Raw genomic sequence first — 17,774 nt, forward strand, 5'->3', positions numbered from 1 at the left:
CACAAACGTATTCTGTTTCTAGGGCTCCTAGACACAGGACCAGAATAATCAAGAGCTGCGTGTACAGGTACAAAACACCAGACCTGACGTCAAGGTAAAAGAGAGAGAAATAAAGGCAGAGGGTTGCTAACCCTGCTGCTGATACGATGTCACTGGCCTACAACTCCCAACATCCCCTTGACCAGCACCAGCAGGGGCTGATGGGAGTTAAGAATCTGCAACAACCAGTCACCAGGGTGGCAAAATAAAATCACGGCATACTATGTGCCGTTATCAAGGAAGAAGCTCCCGTTTAGCTGGATTCTCCCTATCCAACTGCACCACCTTCCTGCCCACACCTACCTTCCAAGTCATCAATGGTCTTCTCCAGCTTGGCTACTGACCGCTCAGCAAACTCGGCACGGGTCTCAGCCTGGGAAAGGGAGAAAGAATCACTGTCAATCAAGAAAGGGGAGGTCTGATCTATTCGATCTCCCGCCTCCATTGGTCTGTCCCCTGGCGGGGGGGAGCGGGGTTTATATTACAAGCAGGGCTGCATATTGATTATGTCCAAACTCTTCCCAATGTGCCATGCCTCCGGGGATACTAGTCAAGTCTATTACAAAGGCAGACAGTGTGGTGTTGTTGGGACTACAATTCCCATCAGCCCCGGCCAGCAAGGCTGATGGCCAGGGATGATGGGAGTTGTAGTTCAGCAACATTTTGCCCCATGTTGCCAAGGAGCAGCCCAAGAAAGGACACCCACCCACCTTGACCCTTCGCATAAGGCATAGCTCACCTCCTTGAGTTTGTCGGTCAAGATCTTGATCTCCTCTTCATATTTATCCTCTTTTTGAGAGTACTGGGGGGAGAGAAGACACAACTCAGGGTCCAAACATAGCAAGGCGACTCACTACAAGCACCCCACTGCAAAGGCCAGATCCCAACTCTCAACAGCTTTCTTTAAGTTTAATGGAAAACTTAAAGAAACAGACCTTCCCCTGCCATAGAGAGGGCGAAGGCAGAATGGAAACGACAGCCAACGTGGTACAGTTGTTAAGAGTGTTGCCTTCATTCTGGGAGGGAAACCAGGCCTTCAGTCCCAGCTTGGCCACTAAGCTTACTGGGAGAGCTTGGGTCAGCCGCTGGCTCTCAGCCTGCCCTACCCCACAAGGTTGTTGTGAGGGTAAGTAGGGGTAAGGATAGAAAGATGCCTCCAGCTCTTAAGAGAGGGAGGGGAGGAGAGCAGTCCTGAGACAGGGTTTTTATTCTCCTTGCACCCCCAAGGGCTTCCAGGGACACACATCTTCCGTTTATCGTTAGCCAAGACATGCCTAGATAGAATACTAATGCCAAAAGGGTCGTGTTCTTTAAAGCAGAGGTTTTTTAACCCAGTCTATTTGTCTTTACACATGAAACTGCTTTGTTAAATATTAACAAGTATATTTTACAGGAAGCGATTTGTTCGTTCCATTTACAAGAGGAGAGGCTAGAAAAAACAAGTTGTACCAGAGCTAAGTGAAAAATCTGTGCGCCCTTCCAGACATTACTACACTACAACTCCCGTCAGGCAGAGGGCCTTCTCAGTAGTGGCACCCACACTGTGGAATACCCTCCCATCAGATGTGAAGGAAATAAGCAGCTATCTTAATCTTTAATCTGGAGCTGCCCAGAGTGGTTGGGGAAACTCAGCCAGATGGGTGGGGTATAAATAATAATATATTATTATTATTATTATTATTATTGATTGAATTTATATACACCGCCCTATACCCAGAGGTCTAACGGCAGTTCACATAAAAAGATCACAGTATATAAAATAAAAATAAGAGCAATAGCTTAATAATACACCCCCTTCCCCCCCAAAAAAGAGCCACATGCCTCGATTCCAGAACACAGGGAGCTGCCTTATAGCCAGAACTCTTGTCCCCACCAGCCCAGTATCATCTCTACTCAAGTGGCAGCAGCTCCCTAGGGTCACCGCCCCACCACATCCTTTAACTGGAGGAGCTGGGGATCAAACCCAAGACCGTTCTGCGAGCAACGCCTTCCGCTGCCGATGCTTCTCTGCCTCCTGGCTCCCGAAGGAGCTGCTCTGTACATCCTGCCCTGGGCTCGGGCAGACGGGTTACTAGAACAAGGCTTTCTCAGGAGGAGCCCCCAGAGACATTTTAATGGGGTGCCTGCTTGCCATTCGTTTCAGCAGCAAGCATACGAACAGCAATATTGCCAAGGGCTTCCTGCCACCGCTTGCGAGGGTTTTAGTTTAGTTTTGTTTTTTTCAGGGCTTCAAGCCATTTTAAAGTTGTGTCTTTGTACAAAGTTATTTTAAACGCCACCATGGAAAAGTGACCATTGCAGGGACCTTATCCCTGCTGGAGGGACCTTGAGACACCTGATGCAGCTTTCTTTATCTAATATCCTTCCAGCAGGAGAGCTGATCATTGCTCTTGAGTCAGAAAAGGAGAGATTCTGCCTTGCTGTGTACCCCACAGATGGCTGCCCAGTTTGAACCACCAGCTCTCCCTACGAAGTAAACACAGTGGTACCTCAGGTTACATACGCTTCAGGTTACAGACTCCGCTAACCCAGAAATAGTGCTTCAGGTTAAGAACTTTGCTTCAGGATGAGAACAGAAATCGTGCTCCGGCGGCGCGGCGGCAGTGGAAGGCCCCATTAGATAAAGTGCTGCTTCAGCTTAAGAACAGCTTCAGGTTAAGAATGGACCTCCGGAACGGATTAAGTACTTAACCCGAGGTACCACTGTATATTATTCCTCACAAGAGATAGCTGGTGTTACTAGTGAATCGAGGAGACTTTGAACTGTAAATGGCTTATCTTTAAAAGTAAGGAATTTCCATAGAGTGAGTGTTTTAGTTTTTAACTGGCCCCTGCTGGATCAGGCCAATGGCTCATGTACAAGCCCAGATGGTCATGTGTCATGGATGCTTCAGGTGTGATTGCAGGGGGTTTGACTAGATCAGTGTTTCCCAACCTTGGGCCTCCAGCTGTTTTTGAACTACAATTCCCATCATCCCTGACCACTGGTCTTGCTAGCTAGGGATGATGGGAGTTGTAGTCCAAAAACAGCTGGAGGCCCAAGGCTGGGAAACACTGGACTAGATGACCCTTGGGGTCCCCCCCTTTCAATTCTACGATTCTATACAGGGCCTCCTGACGTCTTCATTGTATACTTTCCAGGTTTCAACTGAGTAAACACGGAAGCATTATCAGGGGGCGGGTGGGAGGGAAAGGCTATTCCTCCGGCCACAGTGGGGAGGAGAATGGCCACCAGCCCTACCTTCTCAGCCTGAGCCTCAAGGGACTTGAGGTTGTTGGTGACATTCTTCAGCTCCTCTTCCAGCTCCGAACATTTGCTGCAGTGTGTTTGCCGAGGAGGGCAGGGAAGGGAGTAAGAGAGGAAGCCAGAGAGAGAGAGAGAGAGAGAGAAATAATGGATGGGAAAGGGAGAAAAAGGAGGACAGGAGAGAAAGAGAAAAGAGTGAATCCATGGATCGAAGGGACTTCAGGAGATGGGCCTAACAAGGCCAACAATGGCTCCCCGTCCACGGGAGACAAAAGGTTTTGAGGACCTAGGCACCGGCCAAAGACAACACCTTGCAGGCTCTGTAAATCGGGTCATGTAGGAATTCTGCGTGTGTGTGTATTATAGGCTTGAAGTCTGGCGACTGCACTTTGTACCGTCTGAACTGCTCTAGAGTTTTGTTTGCTACATCTGTGCCAGTTTCCAGTTCATATTTGGGCACATTTTAATGTGCTGCCTCTGACCAATACAGTCATACCTCAGGTTCAAGACGCTTCAGGTCGCGCGTTTTCGGGTTACGGACGCGCCGAAACCCGGAAGTACCGGAACAGGTTACTTCCGGCGCTTGTGCATGTGCAGAAGTGCTAAATTGTGCTTTGCACATGTACAGAAGCGCTGAATCGCGACCCGCGCGTGCACAGACGCGGCGCTGTGGGTTGCGAATGTGCCTCCCGCACAGATCACATTCGCAACCCGAGCATCCACTGTAAAGCCTTTTTTAAAAAGAAGGAGTGGCCAGTCATTGGGCCTACAATACCTATCGTCCATGATGTCCAGAAATCATTGACTGATGATTCGTTAATTATTCTACAATTGTGACAGTCTAATGTTGTTATTGTTTGTGAGCCACTTTGTGACTCGTGTGAGTGAAAATTGGCATAGAAACATAACAAATTATTGAATGGAATGAATTGGCACTACAACACCCATTGTCCACAACCCCTGGGGCCACCTGAGGCTCTTTTCCATGCTCTCACCCCCACCAGGAGGTCCGGAGGATGGCAACACGAGAACAGGGACTTTTCAGTGGTGGCTCCCTGCTTGCGGAACGCTCTCTCCTGAGAGGCTCGACTGGCACCATCAACTGAATAGCTCTGGGCACCTTCCAAAATGTTTGTTTTCTACCAGGCCTCTGGCTTTTAACTATCTGTGGCTTCCTTGGGCATGTGAGGTATTTTAAATCTTGCCTTTTAAAAAAAACCAGCATGAATATGTTTTAGATTTTTCTACAGATTTTTTAATGCTGGTTTTCATGTATGTGTTCATTCTAAGATACTTTGAGTTACTTTTTCTTTTTTAAGCAACTAATAAGTTCAGTAGAAGATTACAATCCTACCTTGGGTTAACTATGCTTCAGGTTGAGCTTTTTCAGGTTACACTCCGCGGCGACCCGGAAGTAACTTAAGTGTTACTTTCGGGTTTCACCGCTCGCGCAAGCACAGACGCTCAAAATGATGTCACGTGCATGCACAGAAGCGGCAAAACGCAACCCGTGCACGCGCAGTCCCATGTTACGTTCTACTCAGGATGCAAATGGGGCTCCGGAACGGATCCAGTTCGCATCCAGAGGTACCACTGTATTACTGACTAATAAGTTCAGTAAATAAAACGTCAGGAGCATTAGCACAACGGGGATTTTTGCATACACACACACACACACACACACACACACACAAACACACAAGCACACAAGCACGACTACATAGCCTGCAAGCTGCCGCAAAAAGCTGCCTGGTAGGCTCTGGGTCCAGGGTGGAAACCTTGACCTGGAATCCATTAGGCCTCATTGCCATCCTGAAGGAAGCCGCTGTGCCACGGAGCAGGGCCCCAGCAGCCGCAACCTGCTCGGCAGGAAAAGTAAAATGAAGCCAGTTGAAGTCAGAGACAGAGAGAGAAAATACAGAGAGAGCAAGCAAAGCGTATTGAGGAAGCGAGAGGAGAAATGCGCTCGAAGGAGCTTTCTTCTTTTCTTTTCTTTTCAGGGGGAAAGAAATGGGGAGCAGCACGGGCGTTCGATGGAGCCGGAGGTTGGGAGGGGGGGGGCCGGAAGGGTTAGTACCTTTTCTTCAGCCTGAGCAAGGAACTTCAAGTTTTGGTCCATCAACCGGATCTGCTCATCCAAGTCCCGGCAACGGCTGTTTAGAAAGGCAGGACCGCGTCGGCAGGCACAAGTTCGGACGGGGTGTTGGGTTGGGTTGGGGGCAAAAGGAGCAGCAACGGAAAGGACACACACACACACACAAAGCAGAGCCATAAAAAGGGGGGGGGAGAAGAAAAAAAAAGTCTGTCACAACATGCAGGCTTGGCGGGGTAAGGAAAGAGGTTTTACAAAGGGGGAGAGAGAGATGGCACAATTCTACAGGCCTCATGCCAGGCAGGGAATGTTTCCTGAGAAGACCTGTTAGACCAGGCCCAGAAGTGTGACGGTGAAGAGAGCTTATAGGGTTGCACCCTGGCCGCCTCCACAGACAGCCCTCCGAGTGTCAGTTGAGGTTCCTGCGCATAGCTGTCAACTTTCAGATTTGAAAATAAGGGACCAGCGGCCTCACCTGTCCCGGGGACAGTCTATGGGATATCTAACAATCCAGGATAGCAGCAGGAAGCAGCGGGAAATGGTGCTGGAATAAGGGAATTTCCCGCAAAAAAAGGGAAGGTTGACAGCTATGCTCCTGCGCAAGGAGTGATTCTGTGTGAGGGGACTGCGAACAAGATAGCTGCCAGCTGCTGAAAGGGAGGAGGGCAACTGGCTCAAACACAGCCAGATGGGTGGGTATATTTTTTATTTTATTATTATTATTAATAAGGCAGGCCCTAATCGCAGGGCCCCAAATAGCCCTCTTTTCCCTTCCAATGACAGGGACTGTGCATGCCAAGGGAGTCTGCGAGAGCGCAGGCCGGTTCTTACCAGGCCACAACAGGGGCGAAAAAACTTAAATATTAAAACCTATTTCCCTTAAGGCTGCAGAGAAACTCAGGGGTAAGAGGGGGAAGTGATGACGCTTGGGGTGTCACAAGAGCACCCAAAATAATATTCCCTTGTGTTTCAGACAAGGCTGTATGGAGCCTGCACAGCTGGCAAAATGCAGACATTTGGCACAAGAAAAAAAACACACTCTACCTTGGTGTGTGTGTTTTTTTTGGGGGGGTTGCATGTGGTTTCAAATTCAGATAGTTTCGCATTTTGCAGTTTTATGTGGTTGGTTTTTTTTTTTTTTTTTCAGGTGGGATACACACAGTCCCAACTGAGAGGGGATAATTTCCAGCCAGGAATTGAACAGGAGTTAATGAAAAGCTCACAATGTAGAGCAGTTTTTTTTGCAGGGGGCTGGGGATAGAATTGTAGTCCTCCTGATGTTGCTGGAGTACAACTCCCATCAGCAGCCAGCCAGCATGGCCCAATGGCCTGGGATGATGGAAGGCGGAGGAGCCTGACAACATCTGGGCCACAGGGCCGCCCACCTAGATGCAGAAGCCCATTTTAGCTCCGTGGGGAGGCTGTTTCCATCCCCTGAGCATGCTGCCGAGCCATGCGTCTCCACCCCATCTGCTTCTCATGCTCCACAGCTGGAGAAGGGCGATGGTGATGGGCTCAACCATAAAGATGAGACACTCTCCCAGAGGACAGCCTCCCCACTCCTGCTTCCAGGAACCACATGGGGAAGCTGGGAAAGATCTTCTGCATAATTGTAGTCATGAAGGAGAGAAAGGCAGAGCGGCTGGCCCACGGCAACGAAGATGTGAGCACCACAGTGAGAGGGTGGGCCGGGGGTGGCAGTGAGGAAAAGGAGGTGAGGGCTGGTGTGCAGGCCCTGTGCAAGAGATCTACACACAACAAGCACAAGCGTGCAACACTTAGTGAGTGTAGCCCTGAGTGCACGTCTATATGGCAAACTAGCGTCAGTTTTCACAGCAACGCCACTGGTAAAACAGTTCAGCCCAATAAAAGGATGCTGGAAATTCTAGTTCAGCAAAAGGTGCCAGGAATTGGGAGAGGATTCAGGGAGCTGTAGTTTTGTTAAGGGTGTGGAGAGTTGTTAAGAGACACCCCTCCCCAATTCACAGAGTTACAATTCCCAGAGAGGTTTAGCGTTCAATCCCTCTTCCTCCCAGGGAATTCTGGGAATTGCGAGGGGCAACGACGCTCGGCACCCTTAACCAACTAGAGTTCCCAGAATTCTTTGAGGGAAGTCAGGGCTGCTTCAAGAGCTTTAAATGCGCGGTGCAAATGGGGACGTAGAAACACAGCTTTCTGTGAGAAGAAACAACGGAAACTAGTCGCAGATACCGTCTTACGGCATTAGATGTGCAGCCAGTGTGTTTATATTTTAGAGGGGAAAATCTACTGGTGGGAACTTCACCTCACAGATAGGCAGAGCACAAGTTCTGAAATAAATGGTTTCCAGTTACCCCAACAACATTCTCTCCGAAGCTAACTTGTGAAGTGGGATCTCAGGCTCCCAATTAATATTTTTTAAAGGACTGTGGGACAAAGGAAAACAACATATGGCATTAATAGCACTTGCAGGGAACATATTTCAGCCGTCTTGCAAAAACGACAGGCCTGTCCTTATCAGGCAGCTGCGGAAGATTCGCTCATTTTTGGCAAGGGGCAAAACTCTTGTTGGGGGCAGGGAGTATCACAATGTGTGTTTTTTGCCCAAATGTGGCCTTTCCAGGACCTAGAAGCTTGCTTGGCATTTTTTGCAGACTGTCTCGTTTCCTCCTCTTAGCCCCCCCACTCCATCCATCACATCAGCACCCCAGATGTGAAGCAGATGAGATGGAGCCCCAGACACACATCTGGAAGACTGTAACAGGGTGGCCCAGCCGTGTTCGAATACAATGAATGAACCCCAAAAACAAGTGGACCAGGGGGTGGGCTCGTCACAAATCTCACCTGTTTCAGAGATATGTGCAGGAGGGGGGGGGAACAAGGCCCGTTATTGTGACCCGACACTGGAATGTCCTGCTGCGGGAAATCTGTCTGGCGTTCTGTATTTGCTGCTGGATTTTTGGTGCTTCTGTGCTGATCTTGGGTATGGCGCCTGACATGACTGACACCAAGGTGCTTTTAAATTATTGTTATTCCCTTTTTTAATCTCACTGTGAGCCAGAATGTGTATCTCACACCAATATGATGAAATCACCTTTGTTCCACTTTTTCCTAACACAGGCCACAATCACGCTACACACTGAAAGTGCTACGATACCACTTTGAGCACTCTGAACACTCGGGGCTTCCCCCAAAGGATTCTGGGAGCTGTCATTTGATAAGGTATACCTGAAGGAGCGTCTCTACCCCCATTGTTCCACCCGGACACTGAGATCCAGCGCCGACGGCCTTCTGGCGGTTCCCTCACTGTGAGAAGCCAAGTTACAGGGAACCAGGCAAAGGGCCTTCTCGGTAGTGGCGCCCACCCTGTGGAACACCCTCCCATCAGATGTCAAAGAGATAAACAACTACCTGATGTTTAGAAGACACCTGGAGGCAGCCCTGTTTAGGGACGTTTTTAATGACTGGTGTTTTAATGTATTTTTAATCTCTGTTGGAAGCTGCCCAGAGTGGCTGAGGAAACCCAGCCAGATGGGCAGGGTACAAATAATAAATTATTATTATTATAAGGGTGCTGAGAATTCTTAGGAGATCCCTATGGCCCAGCCAGAGCTATTATTTCCCAGAGTTCCCTGGGAAGAGGGATTGACTGCTAAACCACTTTGGGAATTGTAGCTCGGGGGGGCGGGCGGGTGGGGGAACTCTCCTAACAACCCTTTGTACACTTAACATACGATAGTTTCCAGGGTTTTGCAGAGGAAAGCCATGACTGTTAAGGGTCCTGGGAGTTGTTAGGAGAATAACCACCCTCCCCATTCCCCTCACAGAGCTACAATTTCCAGAATGGTTTAACAATCAATCCCTCTTCTCAGGGAACTCTGGGAACTGTAAAGGTAAAGGTAAAGGGACCCCTGACCATTAGGTCTAGTCATGCCCGACTCTGGGGTTGAGGCACTCATCTCGCTTTACTGGCCGAGGGAGCCGGCGTACAGCTTCTGGGTCATGTGGCCAGCATGACTAAGCCGCTTCTGGCGAACCAGAACAGTGCAAGGAAACGCAGTTTACCTTCCCGCTGGAGTGGTACCTATTTATCTACTTGCACTTTGACGTACTTTTGAACTGCTAGGATGGCAGGAGCTGGGACTGAGCAACGGGAGCTCACTCCCTCGCAGGGATTCAAACCGCCAACCTACTGATCGGCAAGTCCTAGGCTCTGTGGTTTAACCCACGGCGCCACCTACGTCCCATCTGGGAACTGTAGCTCTCCACAAAGAACACAGAGGTCTCCTAACAATGCTCAGCTCCTGGAATTCTTTTGGAGGAAGCCATGACCGCTTAAAGTGGTATGGGCCTGTTTTCAATATATGGTGTGAATGTGGCCACAATGAAGGCCTAACTCCATCAACCTAAGTACCACCCTGTAGAGGGACTAACAGATGCTCACCTGTCTACACAGGAAAGAATCCACAGATGTTTAAAAAAAAAAAGCCACTGGTCTGTACACCATACCCCCTGCCAAAAAACCCAGTTAGGATCTCCCACTAAAAAGAGAGAAAAAATGGGAAAGTGGAGACCCACAATTCCTTCTAGCCAGCAGAGGCTGCCTCTAACCTTCACCCCACACTCTGGGCCTTGCCTAACAGGGTGTTTTAAGGTGAGCTCGCTCATGTTAAAAGCTTCCATGCAGCAGGGTGCCTCATGCAAAGAGAGAAAGAGAGAGAGAGAGAGTGAGAGAGAAGAAGAAAACACTCACGACTCTGCCAGCTCAGCTCTCTCCTCTGTACGCTCCAGATCACCTTCAATGATGACCAATTTCCGGGCAACCTGGGAGGAGAAGGAGGAAGAAGAAATTATTGTCAATTGGATTTGCTACCTGCCCTTCGCCATGAATTGTGGATTTCCTCTCCCTAAAGAGGTGTGCCTGGTACCTTCACTGCACAGCTTATCATCGTACACTGAAGATATGCCTCTGTAAATTGGCCTATGAACTCTAGCTATTTTAAACGGTTTTTAATGCTGTATTTCATATTACTGCAACCTGCCCTGGGACCTTCTGATGGAGGGCAGCTAATGAACCTAATAGCATTAACCGTGGTCTCAGGGCAGGTTTCCAAACATTTAAAAGCACAAGATTAAAATCATTTATACGTCTCAGGACACCAAAACCTCAATGGCCGCCTCTTCCCATATAAACCGACCCACACCCTGCGATTGTTCTTTTGTGCCAGGCCTTTGGTTCTGAATCATCGGTGGCCTCCTTGAGTGAGTGAGATGTCTTAAACATGTCTTTTTTAAAGAACAGTTGTCATATATATATATGTATATGTGTGTATATATATATGTCTGTATATATATATATGTGTGTGTGTGTGTGTGTGTGTATATGTATATATATATATCTTTTATGCCAGTTTTACTGGATGTGTCTGTTTATATAGTGCTTTTTACATAGTGTTAGTTACTTCATGTTACCTTGCTTTAAAAAAAAAGTAAGCAATGAATTTAATAAATAATAGCACTAATTTGAAATCAATAAAAAGAAGAGGCGGAACCCGCCAGCCTGGTCAGACCACCCGGCTTCCACATTTGGCCCACAAAGCAGTTTCCCCCCGAAATCACCTGCCCCACATATGACATCATACAGGCAACTCCTCAATTTAGGTGGGGGTTATGTTTCGAGGCACCGTATGTTTAAGTGGAACTGTGTACACAGTGGTACATCTGGTTACAAACTTAATTCGTTCTGGAGGTCCGTTTCTTAACCCGAAACCATTCTTAACCTGAGGTACCACTTTAGCTAATGGGGGTCTCCTGCTGCGGCTGACGCACAATTTGTTCTCATCCTGAGGTAAAGTTCTTAAACCAATGTACTACTTCCGGGTTAGAGGAGCCTGTAACCCAAAGTGTTTGTAACCCGAGGTACCACTGTATTTAAAACACCATTGAAAAAGCCTGCGCACATACTGCACGCACGTAAATAAAATAATAATAATAATTTATTTATACCCTGCCCATCTGGCTGGGCTTCCCCAGCCACTCTGGGCGGCTTCCAACAAAATATTAAAATATTGGGGTTGCCTGCATATGACATCAAATGTGGATCAGGGAATGGCGCAGCCGCAGAAAGCAGGACTGAACTCCCTGTGTGTCATGCGGGAGGAGTTCAACCCTGCTTGGTCAAGGCGCATCCGCTGTGGCTTCTCACCTCCTCGTACTTCCTGTCGGCCTCCTCAGCGATGTGCTTGGCCTCCTTCAGCTGGATCTCCTGCAGCTCCATCTTCTCTTCATCTTTCAGGGCTCTGTTCTCAATTACCTTCATGCCTCTGAGGGAGAAGGGCGGGGAGGGGGGGGAAGAAGGGATCGTCAGCCTCCAAGACGTGACATTCCTCTGCTCTCCCAGTCCGCAGAAAGGACTTGGGGACAGGTGTGGCCTCTCCAAAACAAGAACATCTCTGGCACACAGAAGGCTAGCAATGCCAGAGAAAGGCCTAACCTTCTCCCCGGTTACACACACCAGGGTGTGTGATTCAATTACCGTATTTTTCGCTCCACAAGGCGCACCCGGCCATAAGGTGCACCTAGTTTTTAGAGGGGGAAATCAAGAAAAAAAATCTTATTCACCCCCCCACCCCCGAGCCCCAAAGAGCAAAGAAGCCAAGACTGCGAGCGGGATGGATCCTGCTCCCTGTCTTGGCTTCCTCTTTAGCCGCGCACGGCTATGGCAATACTGTTAGGATATTTCCGTTCCACCTTAAAAGGGAGCAGGATGTTTGTGTCACAGCCTGTGTATTTCCTGTTCACAGGATGTTTCTGTTGTGTCTTTGCTTTCGTTTCTCTCTCTGTGCCTGAGACATTGAAGCAGGCAGTCATGTTTTCTTTGTTCTGACCAACGCTGAATAAACTTGTAAATAATGCTCTCCTGCGTGCATCTTTCGCTGTGCGAATTCTGCTGATAGAGCGTGCATCAGCTCTGGAATGTGGCAAGCTATTTCTGGAGCTCGTGTCGCTAATTGAATGATACTGCGTGTCTACAGAAGGTCGATGGATCGCAACGGAGATGACGTGGGGTCATGATGGACTCTGTCTCCCTGGCAGTATCCCAACAAATACCCCCACCTCCCGGCAAAAGCCCACAGGAGCCGCCCACCCTTTAAGGAGAGCGCGGCTCCTGCCGGCTTTTCTACGAGGGAGACTGGCCTCGTCAGTTCCTTCCCCCTCCTGGGGAAAAACCCGCAAGAGCTGCGCGGAGCTTGTGTGCGGCTCTTGGGGGCTTTTCCTGCCTGCCTCCCCCCGCATTCGCTCCATAAGACGCACACACATTTCCCCTTACTTTTTAGGAGGGGAAAAGTGCATCTTATGGAGAGAAAAATACGGTATATGACACCCACCCACCTGAACACCCACCCACCCACCCACCCAGAGTTTATGCATAGCTTTGCTCAGTGCGAACAAGCTCTAAGGCAGGCACCACCAAACTCAGCCCTCCAAATGCCTTGGGACTACAATTCCCATCATCCCTGACCACTGGGTCCTGTTAGCTAGGGATGATGGGAGTTGTAGTCCCAAAATGTCTGGAGGGCCGAGTCTGGGAATGCCTGCTCTAAGGAGCCCCTTCCTCCTGCAAATGCACCCACCTACCTTTCACTCTCATCGGCAGCTTTCTCAGCTTCCTCCAACTTCTGCAAGGCTGTCGCAAGGCGCTCCTGGGCCCGATCCAGCTCCTCTTCCACGAGCTGAATGCGGCGGTTCAAGGATGCTACTTCTGCCTCGGCCTGGAGAGGAAGGGGGAAAACACCGATGTGGGAACTGGAATATATTGGAACGGACTTGTTTGCTCCCCACCCCATTTAAGCAAACACAAGTTTCTAGCACTTAAGAATGCTGTGCCGGCTGGAACCTCATTCAAACCACCTCTGGCTTTCTTAAGATGTAGTGTTTAGCGACAGAGCTTAAGACAAGGGTTGGGAGAACCAATTTCAGCCTGAAGGCAATCTTCCAATAGCGGCGGGCAGGGCCATGTGCAAAAGTGGGCATGGTAGGGATGGAGACAGCTACCTTTTGCACTGTCGTAGTCAGAACTGTCTCTGCTTCCAACTAGCACCATCTCTCCAGGCAGAGAGACATCTCCCCACCCCCATTTCACTGGCAATCTTTTTTTAAAATATAATTTTTAATGGAACATAACAAAATAACACACACCAAAAATATATATAAAAAAGGATCTCCAGAAGTGAACATAGAAGTGAACACAGCAGGACAAACTTCCATACCAAGACCGAGTATAACAGATTGATATTACACGCTTCCAAGTAGCACAAATGGGCTTACGTGTTCCTGTAAGGTAATGGTAAAGGGACCCCTGACCATTAGGTCCAGTCGTGGCCGACTCTGGGGTTGCGGCGTTCATCTTGCTTTATTGGCCGAGGGAGCCAGCGTACAGCTTCCGGGTCATGTGGCCAGCAGGACTAAGCCGCTTCTGGCGAACCAGAGCAGCCGTTTACCTTCCCGCCGGAGTGGTACCTATTTATCTACTTGCACTTTGACATGCTTTCGAACTGCTAGGTTGGCAGGAGCAGGGACCGAGCAACGGGAGCTCACCCAGTCGTGGGGATTCAAACCACCGACCTTCTGATCGGCAAGTCCTAGGCTCTGCGGTTTAACCCACAGTGCCACCCGTGTGCCTACATGTTCCTGTACCACATTATAAAAAAGACTCCCATTTCTCCATGAATACATTCTCTTGCTGTCTACCCTCTCCAGTTCTAACCAAATGTGTGCGAGCTTAAAACTTGCATTTTATGACCCAGGTCTTAGTTACCCATTCTCTCATGCATAGTGTTCTAATCCCCCCCCCAACCACACACAGACAGAGAGGGATGTGGTGTTATTAATTCCCTGTCGTCTGTTAGTACAATTTCTTTAACATATCCAGAAAGTAAAGAGGCCCTGTAGGCAAAGTTTAGCCTGTTACTACTCTAATTTCCGTTGCTGCATCTTCCCAAAATTTTCTGATTTTTAGGATGTGTCCAGAATATACGTCATATTGCAACCTGTTATTTATTTATTTTATGACAGGTGTGAGGAACTGCTGGCCACCCAGATGCTGCTGGACTGTGACTCCCATTGTCCTTGTCCAAAAATCCAGTAGGCTCTTATTTTCGTCGTGAAACAGCTTGCTATTGCTTAAGGTTATCACTGCTCTTGCGGACAGAGGCTCAGCGCCGCTGACAGTCCCAAGACAGGCAAGCTTTCCAGCAGGAAGTGACTTGCAGCAGAACTTTTCCATAATAGGATATTTTTTGCTGCTCCTTAAAAAGCAAAGACATAATCGTTACCTATTTTTATTAAATCAACAACGAAGACAGCCCAAGTGGCCATTCCACAAAGTTGTTGCTTATAACGGGTTTTTTTTAATGTTTTTATTTTCCATACCAAACTGCATTACAAAAATAATACTGATTAGGGTATGCATTTAAGCATAAACATAGATTTCTCCCCCCGAAAAGAGTATTTCAGGATTCAGATTACATTTCTTTTAAAACACAATACATTCCACAAGTAGGATTACCGGTAATAATCTCCTATTTAACAAGACACTGGATCTACTGTAATATCTAACATTAGTTTTTCCTGTACATTGTTTTCTATAACCTATGGGTAGGCAAACTAAGGCCCGGGGGCCAGATCCGGCCCAATTGCCTTCTAAATCCGGCCCGCGGGAAGTCCGGGAATCAGCGTGTTTTTACATGAGTAGAATGTGTGCTCCTATTTAAAATGCATCTCTGGGTTATTTGTGGGGCCTGCCTGGTGTTTTTACATGAGTAGAATGCATCTTTGGGTTATTTGTGGGGCATAGGAATTCGTTCATATTTTTTCTCCTTCAAAATATAGTCCGGCCCCCCACAAGGTCTGAGGGACAGTGGACGGCCCCCTGCTGAAAAAGTTTGCTGACCCCTGCTATAACCTATAATAATAAAAAATTACTCCATTAATTAGGTCCAAATTTCATTTTTCTCAATTCATCTAATCCTTCTTCAGTTCACCTAACACTTCAAGTTGCAGCTAGCTTTCTTTAGTGACTGACGCAAGGAAGCATTAACATGTACGAGATACACAGTTAGATATAGTTTTCCTCAAGGATCACAGACAGGCGACTTCCACAAGCGGCGAAATTCTGAGTAAGCGTTATAAAATGACCCACATTTCCTGCCCTGGTATAATACCTCGCCAAATTCAATCACTTACTACTCAGCCAAAACAAATAAAAGGAAGGATAGAAATGCGGGTATTTGTATTCACGCCTATATCCCCACCTATGGCTCTTCAAGCTGCGACCTGGGAGACCACAGTTCAACAGCAAAGCTCACTGGGTATGAACCTGGAAGCCAGTCAATGCCTTTGCAGCCTAACCTACCTCATGGGGTTGTTGTGAGATTACATTAGGGAAGAGAACAGTGCATGCCACCTTGAGCTTCCTTGGAGAGAAAAAGGTGGGATAAAAATGCAAGGGAGCCAGTGTGGTGTAGTGGTTAAGAGCGGTAGATTCGTAATCCGGTGAACCGGGTTCGATTCCCTGCTCCTCCACATGCAGCTGCTGGGTGACCTTGGGCCAGTCACACTTCTCTGAAGTCTCTCAGCCCCACTCAATTCACAGAGTGTTTGTTGTGGGGGAGGAAGGGAAAGGAGATTGTTAGCCGCTCTGAGACTCCTGCGGGTAGTGATAAAGCGGGATATCAAATCCAAACTCTTCAATAAGTAAATAGACAGGACATCCCCAGAAAAAAGTTTACTGCTGCCTCTCCATGCCCCCCATAAAAAAAGCCATGTACGGAAGGGTGCTTTTATTTAACGAAATCTGTATACTGTTCGGCTGTGAAATGAACCTCCAAGTACTTTACAAAAAACCCAAAGCAAACGTTTAAATTGCTGTTGAGCTGCCATGCCTTCTTACCAAAGAGCAGACCTGTTGAATTTAATGGACGAAGCCAACTAAAAGCCTTGTTAATTTACATGGGTGTACTCTTGAGTACAACTTAGTACTTTAAACCTAAGCCCATAATTTCCTCCGAATGAATGCGATGTTTCAACCACACTGGAGGCACTTTCAGGTTCCCGCCTCTCCCCCAAAACGCCATGTTTCAATCAAACTGCTTTTAGCGCCTGGAAAAAGCAAGTCAATGTGATGCACAGATGTCAACCCAATTTAAAGAGAGGGTTTCCATGGAGGAAAAAAATTGCTGTTGAGAGTTCATTTTCAAGCAGGGAGATGTGGCTAGGCAAGGTAACGAACGCGGAGTCCATTTCTGACTGCTAAGCAGCAGTTAAGGAAGCCACAGCCTTTCTTCATGAAAGAGGCAGTAAACGCAAAACACTGGAAAGCCCCCAAGACACTGGGAAACACGGTTTAGCCACCACCCAGATCTCCTTCGTATTTTGGATCCTGTCCCTGCAAGGAGTGTCCGGGTTTAGTCCAGGATGCTGAACTCGATGGGCCGTTGCCCTGAACCAACCAGCTCTTACGCTCCTGTTCAGCCTGTTGCCCACACAGTTGTGGTCCCTCCTTCTTTGTGTAGCCTGTCCTGCCACCCACCCACCGCAGCCCACCAGAACAGGCCAGCAGCTCCTCGACTAGCCACTGCAAAACGCAGGGTCGGCAGCAGTGGGACGAAAGGAGGAAGCAGGACCCAAAATTACCGTATTTTTCGCTCTATAAGACGCACCAGACCACAAGACGCACCTAGTTTTTGGAGGAGGAAAACAAGAAAAAAAATATTCTGAATCTCAGAAGCCAGAATAGCAAGAGGGATCTGTGCGCAGTGAAAGCAGCAATCCCTCTTGCTGTTCTGGCTTCTGTGATAGCTGCGCAGCCTGCATTCGCTCCATAAGACACACACATATTTCCCCTTACTTTTTAGGAGGGGAAAAGTGAGTCTTATAGAGCAAAAAATACGGTATAAGGTAGGGAAAGATTGGAAAGCAGGGTGCTTGCCAGGGTTTAAGAGGACCGGAGAGGAAAGCAGCACGCTCCGCCCTGGTCAGAAGTCAACCTCCAGAGAGAGATGGGGGGGAGCCACTGACTCACCCTGCCTTGGACACAGCTGCATCAGAGGGAGTGTCACAGCAAAAACCAAAGGCTTCTGGAATATAGTATATGACGAGCTTAAAAAAATGTTTAAGTATAACTTTATGAAAAATACCGAAGCTTTCCTACTAGGGATAACGGACACAGGAATAGCAAGAGAAGATCAGAAAATATTCCTCTATGCCACAGGAGCGGCAAGGATCCGAACTGCTAATAACTGGAAAAAAGAAACTGTGCCAACAAAAAGGGAATGGCAAGACAAACCGTTAAGAGTATATTGAACTGGCTAGTTTAACAGAGGCAATTAGAGATCACACTAGGCAAGAGTTTCAAAA

General features: G+C 48.1%; 1 protein-coding gene and 2 long non-coding RNA genes across 19 annotated transcripts in view; 1 reads left to right on the forward strand and 2 right to left on the reverse strand.

The window, feature by feature from the left end:
* The window catches only part of TPM3 (tropomyosin 3), a gene marked incomplete at its 3' end in the record, with an annotated part of 74,251 nt that overhangs the window by 16,692 nt on the left and 39,785 nt on the right, over positions 1-17,774 (reverse strand). For 9 of the 17 annotated variants that reach the window (XR_013834052.1, XM_079958411.1, XM_079958412.1 and 6 more), the window contains 6 exons: positions 12,996-13,129; positions 11,563-11,680; positions 10,111-10,181; positions 3,281-3,356; positions 779-841; positions 343-412 (listed from right to left, as the gene is read on the reverse strand). Coding sequence is in view for 16 of the 17 variants with exons in the window: in XM_079958411.1 (XP_079814537.1) it covers positions 343-412; positions 779-841; positions 3,281-3,356; positions 10,111-10,181; positions 11,563-11,680; positions 12,996-13,129 (532 nt within the window). Of the gene's footprint in view, positions 1-342; positions 413-778; positions 842-3,280; positions 3,357-5,363; positions 5,440-10,110; positions 10,182-11,562; positions 11,681-12,995; positions 13,130-17,774 lie in introns of all 17 variants that reach the window. The other 8 variants (XM_079958413.1, XM_079958406.1, XM_079958416.1 and 5 more) reach the window with 1 other exon arrangement.
* Positions 1-17,774, forward strand: part of LOC307205880 — a 55,248-nt gene that overhangs the window by 10,009 nt on the left and 27,465 nt on the right. The window contains exon 2 of the long non-coding RNA XR_013834149.1: positions 5,797-9,437. This is a non-coding gene — a long non-coding RNA (uncharacterized lncRNA). The remainder of the gene's footprint in view (positions 1-5,796; positions 9,438-17,774) is intronic.
* On the reverse strand, positions 2,518-3,264 carry LOC307205868. Its single transcript, XR_013834137.1, has 2 exons — positions 3,100-3,264; positions 2,518-2,954 (listed from the first exon to the last, which is right to left on the reverse strand). It is a non-coding gene; the product is annotated as an uncharacterized lncRNA (long non-coding RNA).

The sequence above is a fragment of the Podarcis cretensis genome (assembly GCF_951804945.1).
Source record: "Podarcis cretensis genome assembly, chromosome: 16".
In the NCBI taxonomy this organism is placed as follows: Eukaryota; Metazoa; Chordata; class Lepidosauria; order Squamata; family Lacertidae; genus Podarcis; species Podarcis cretensis.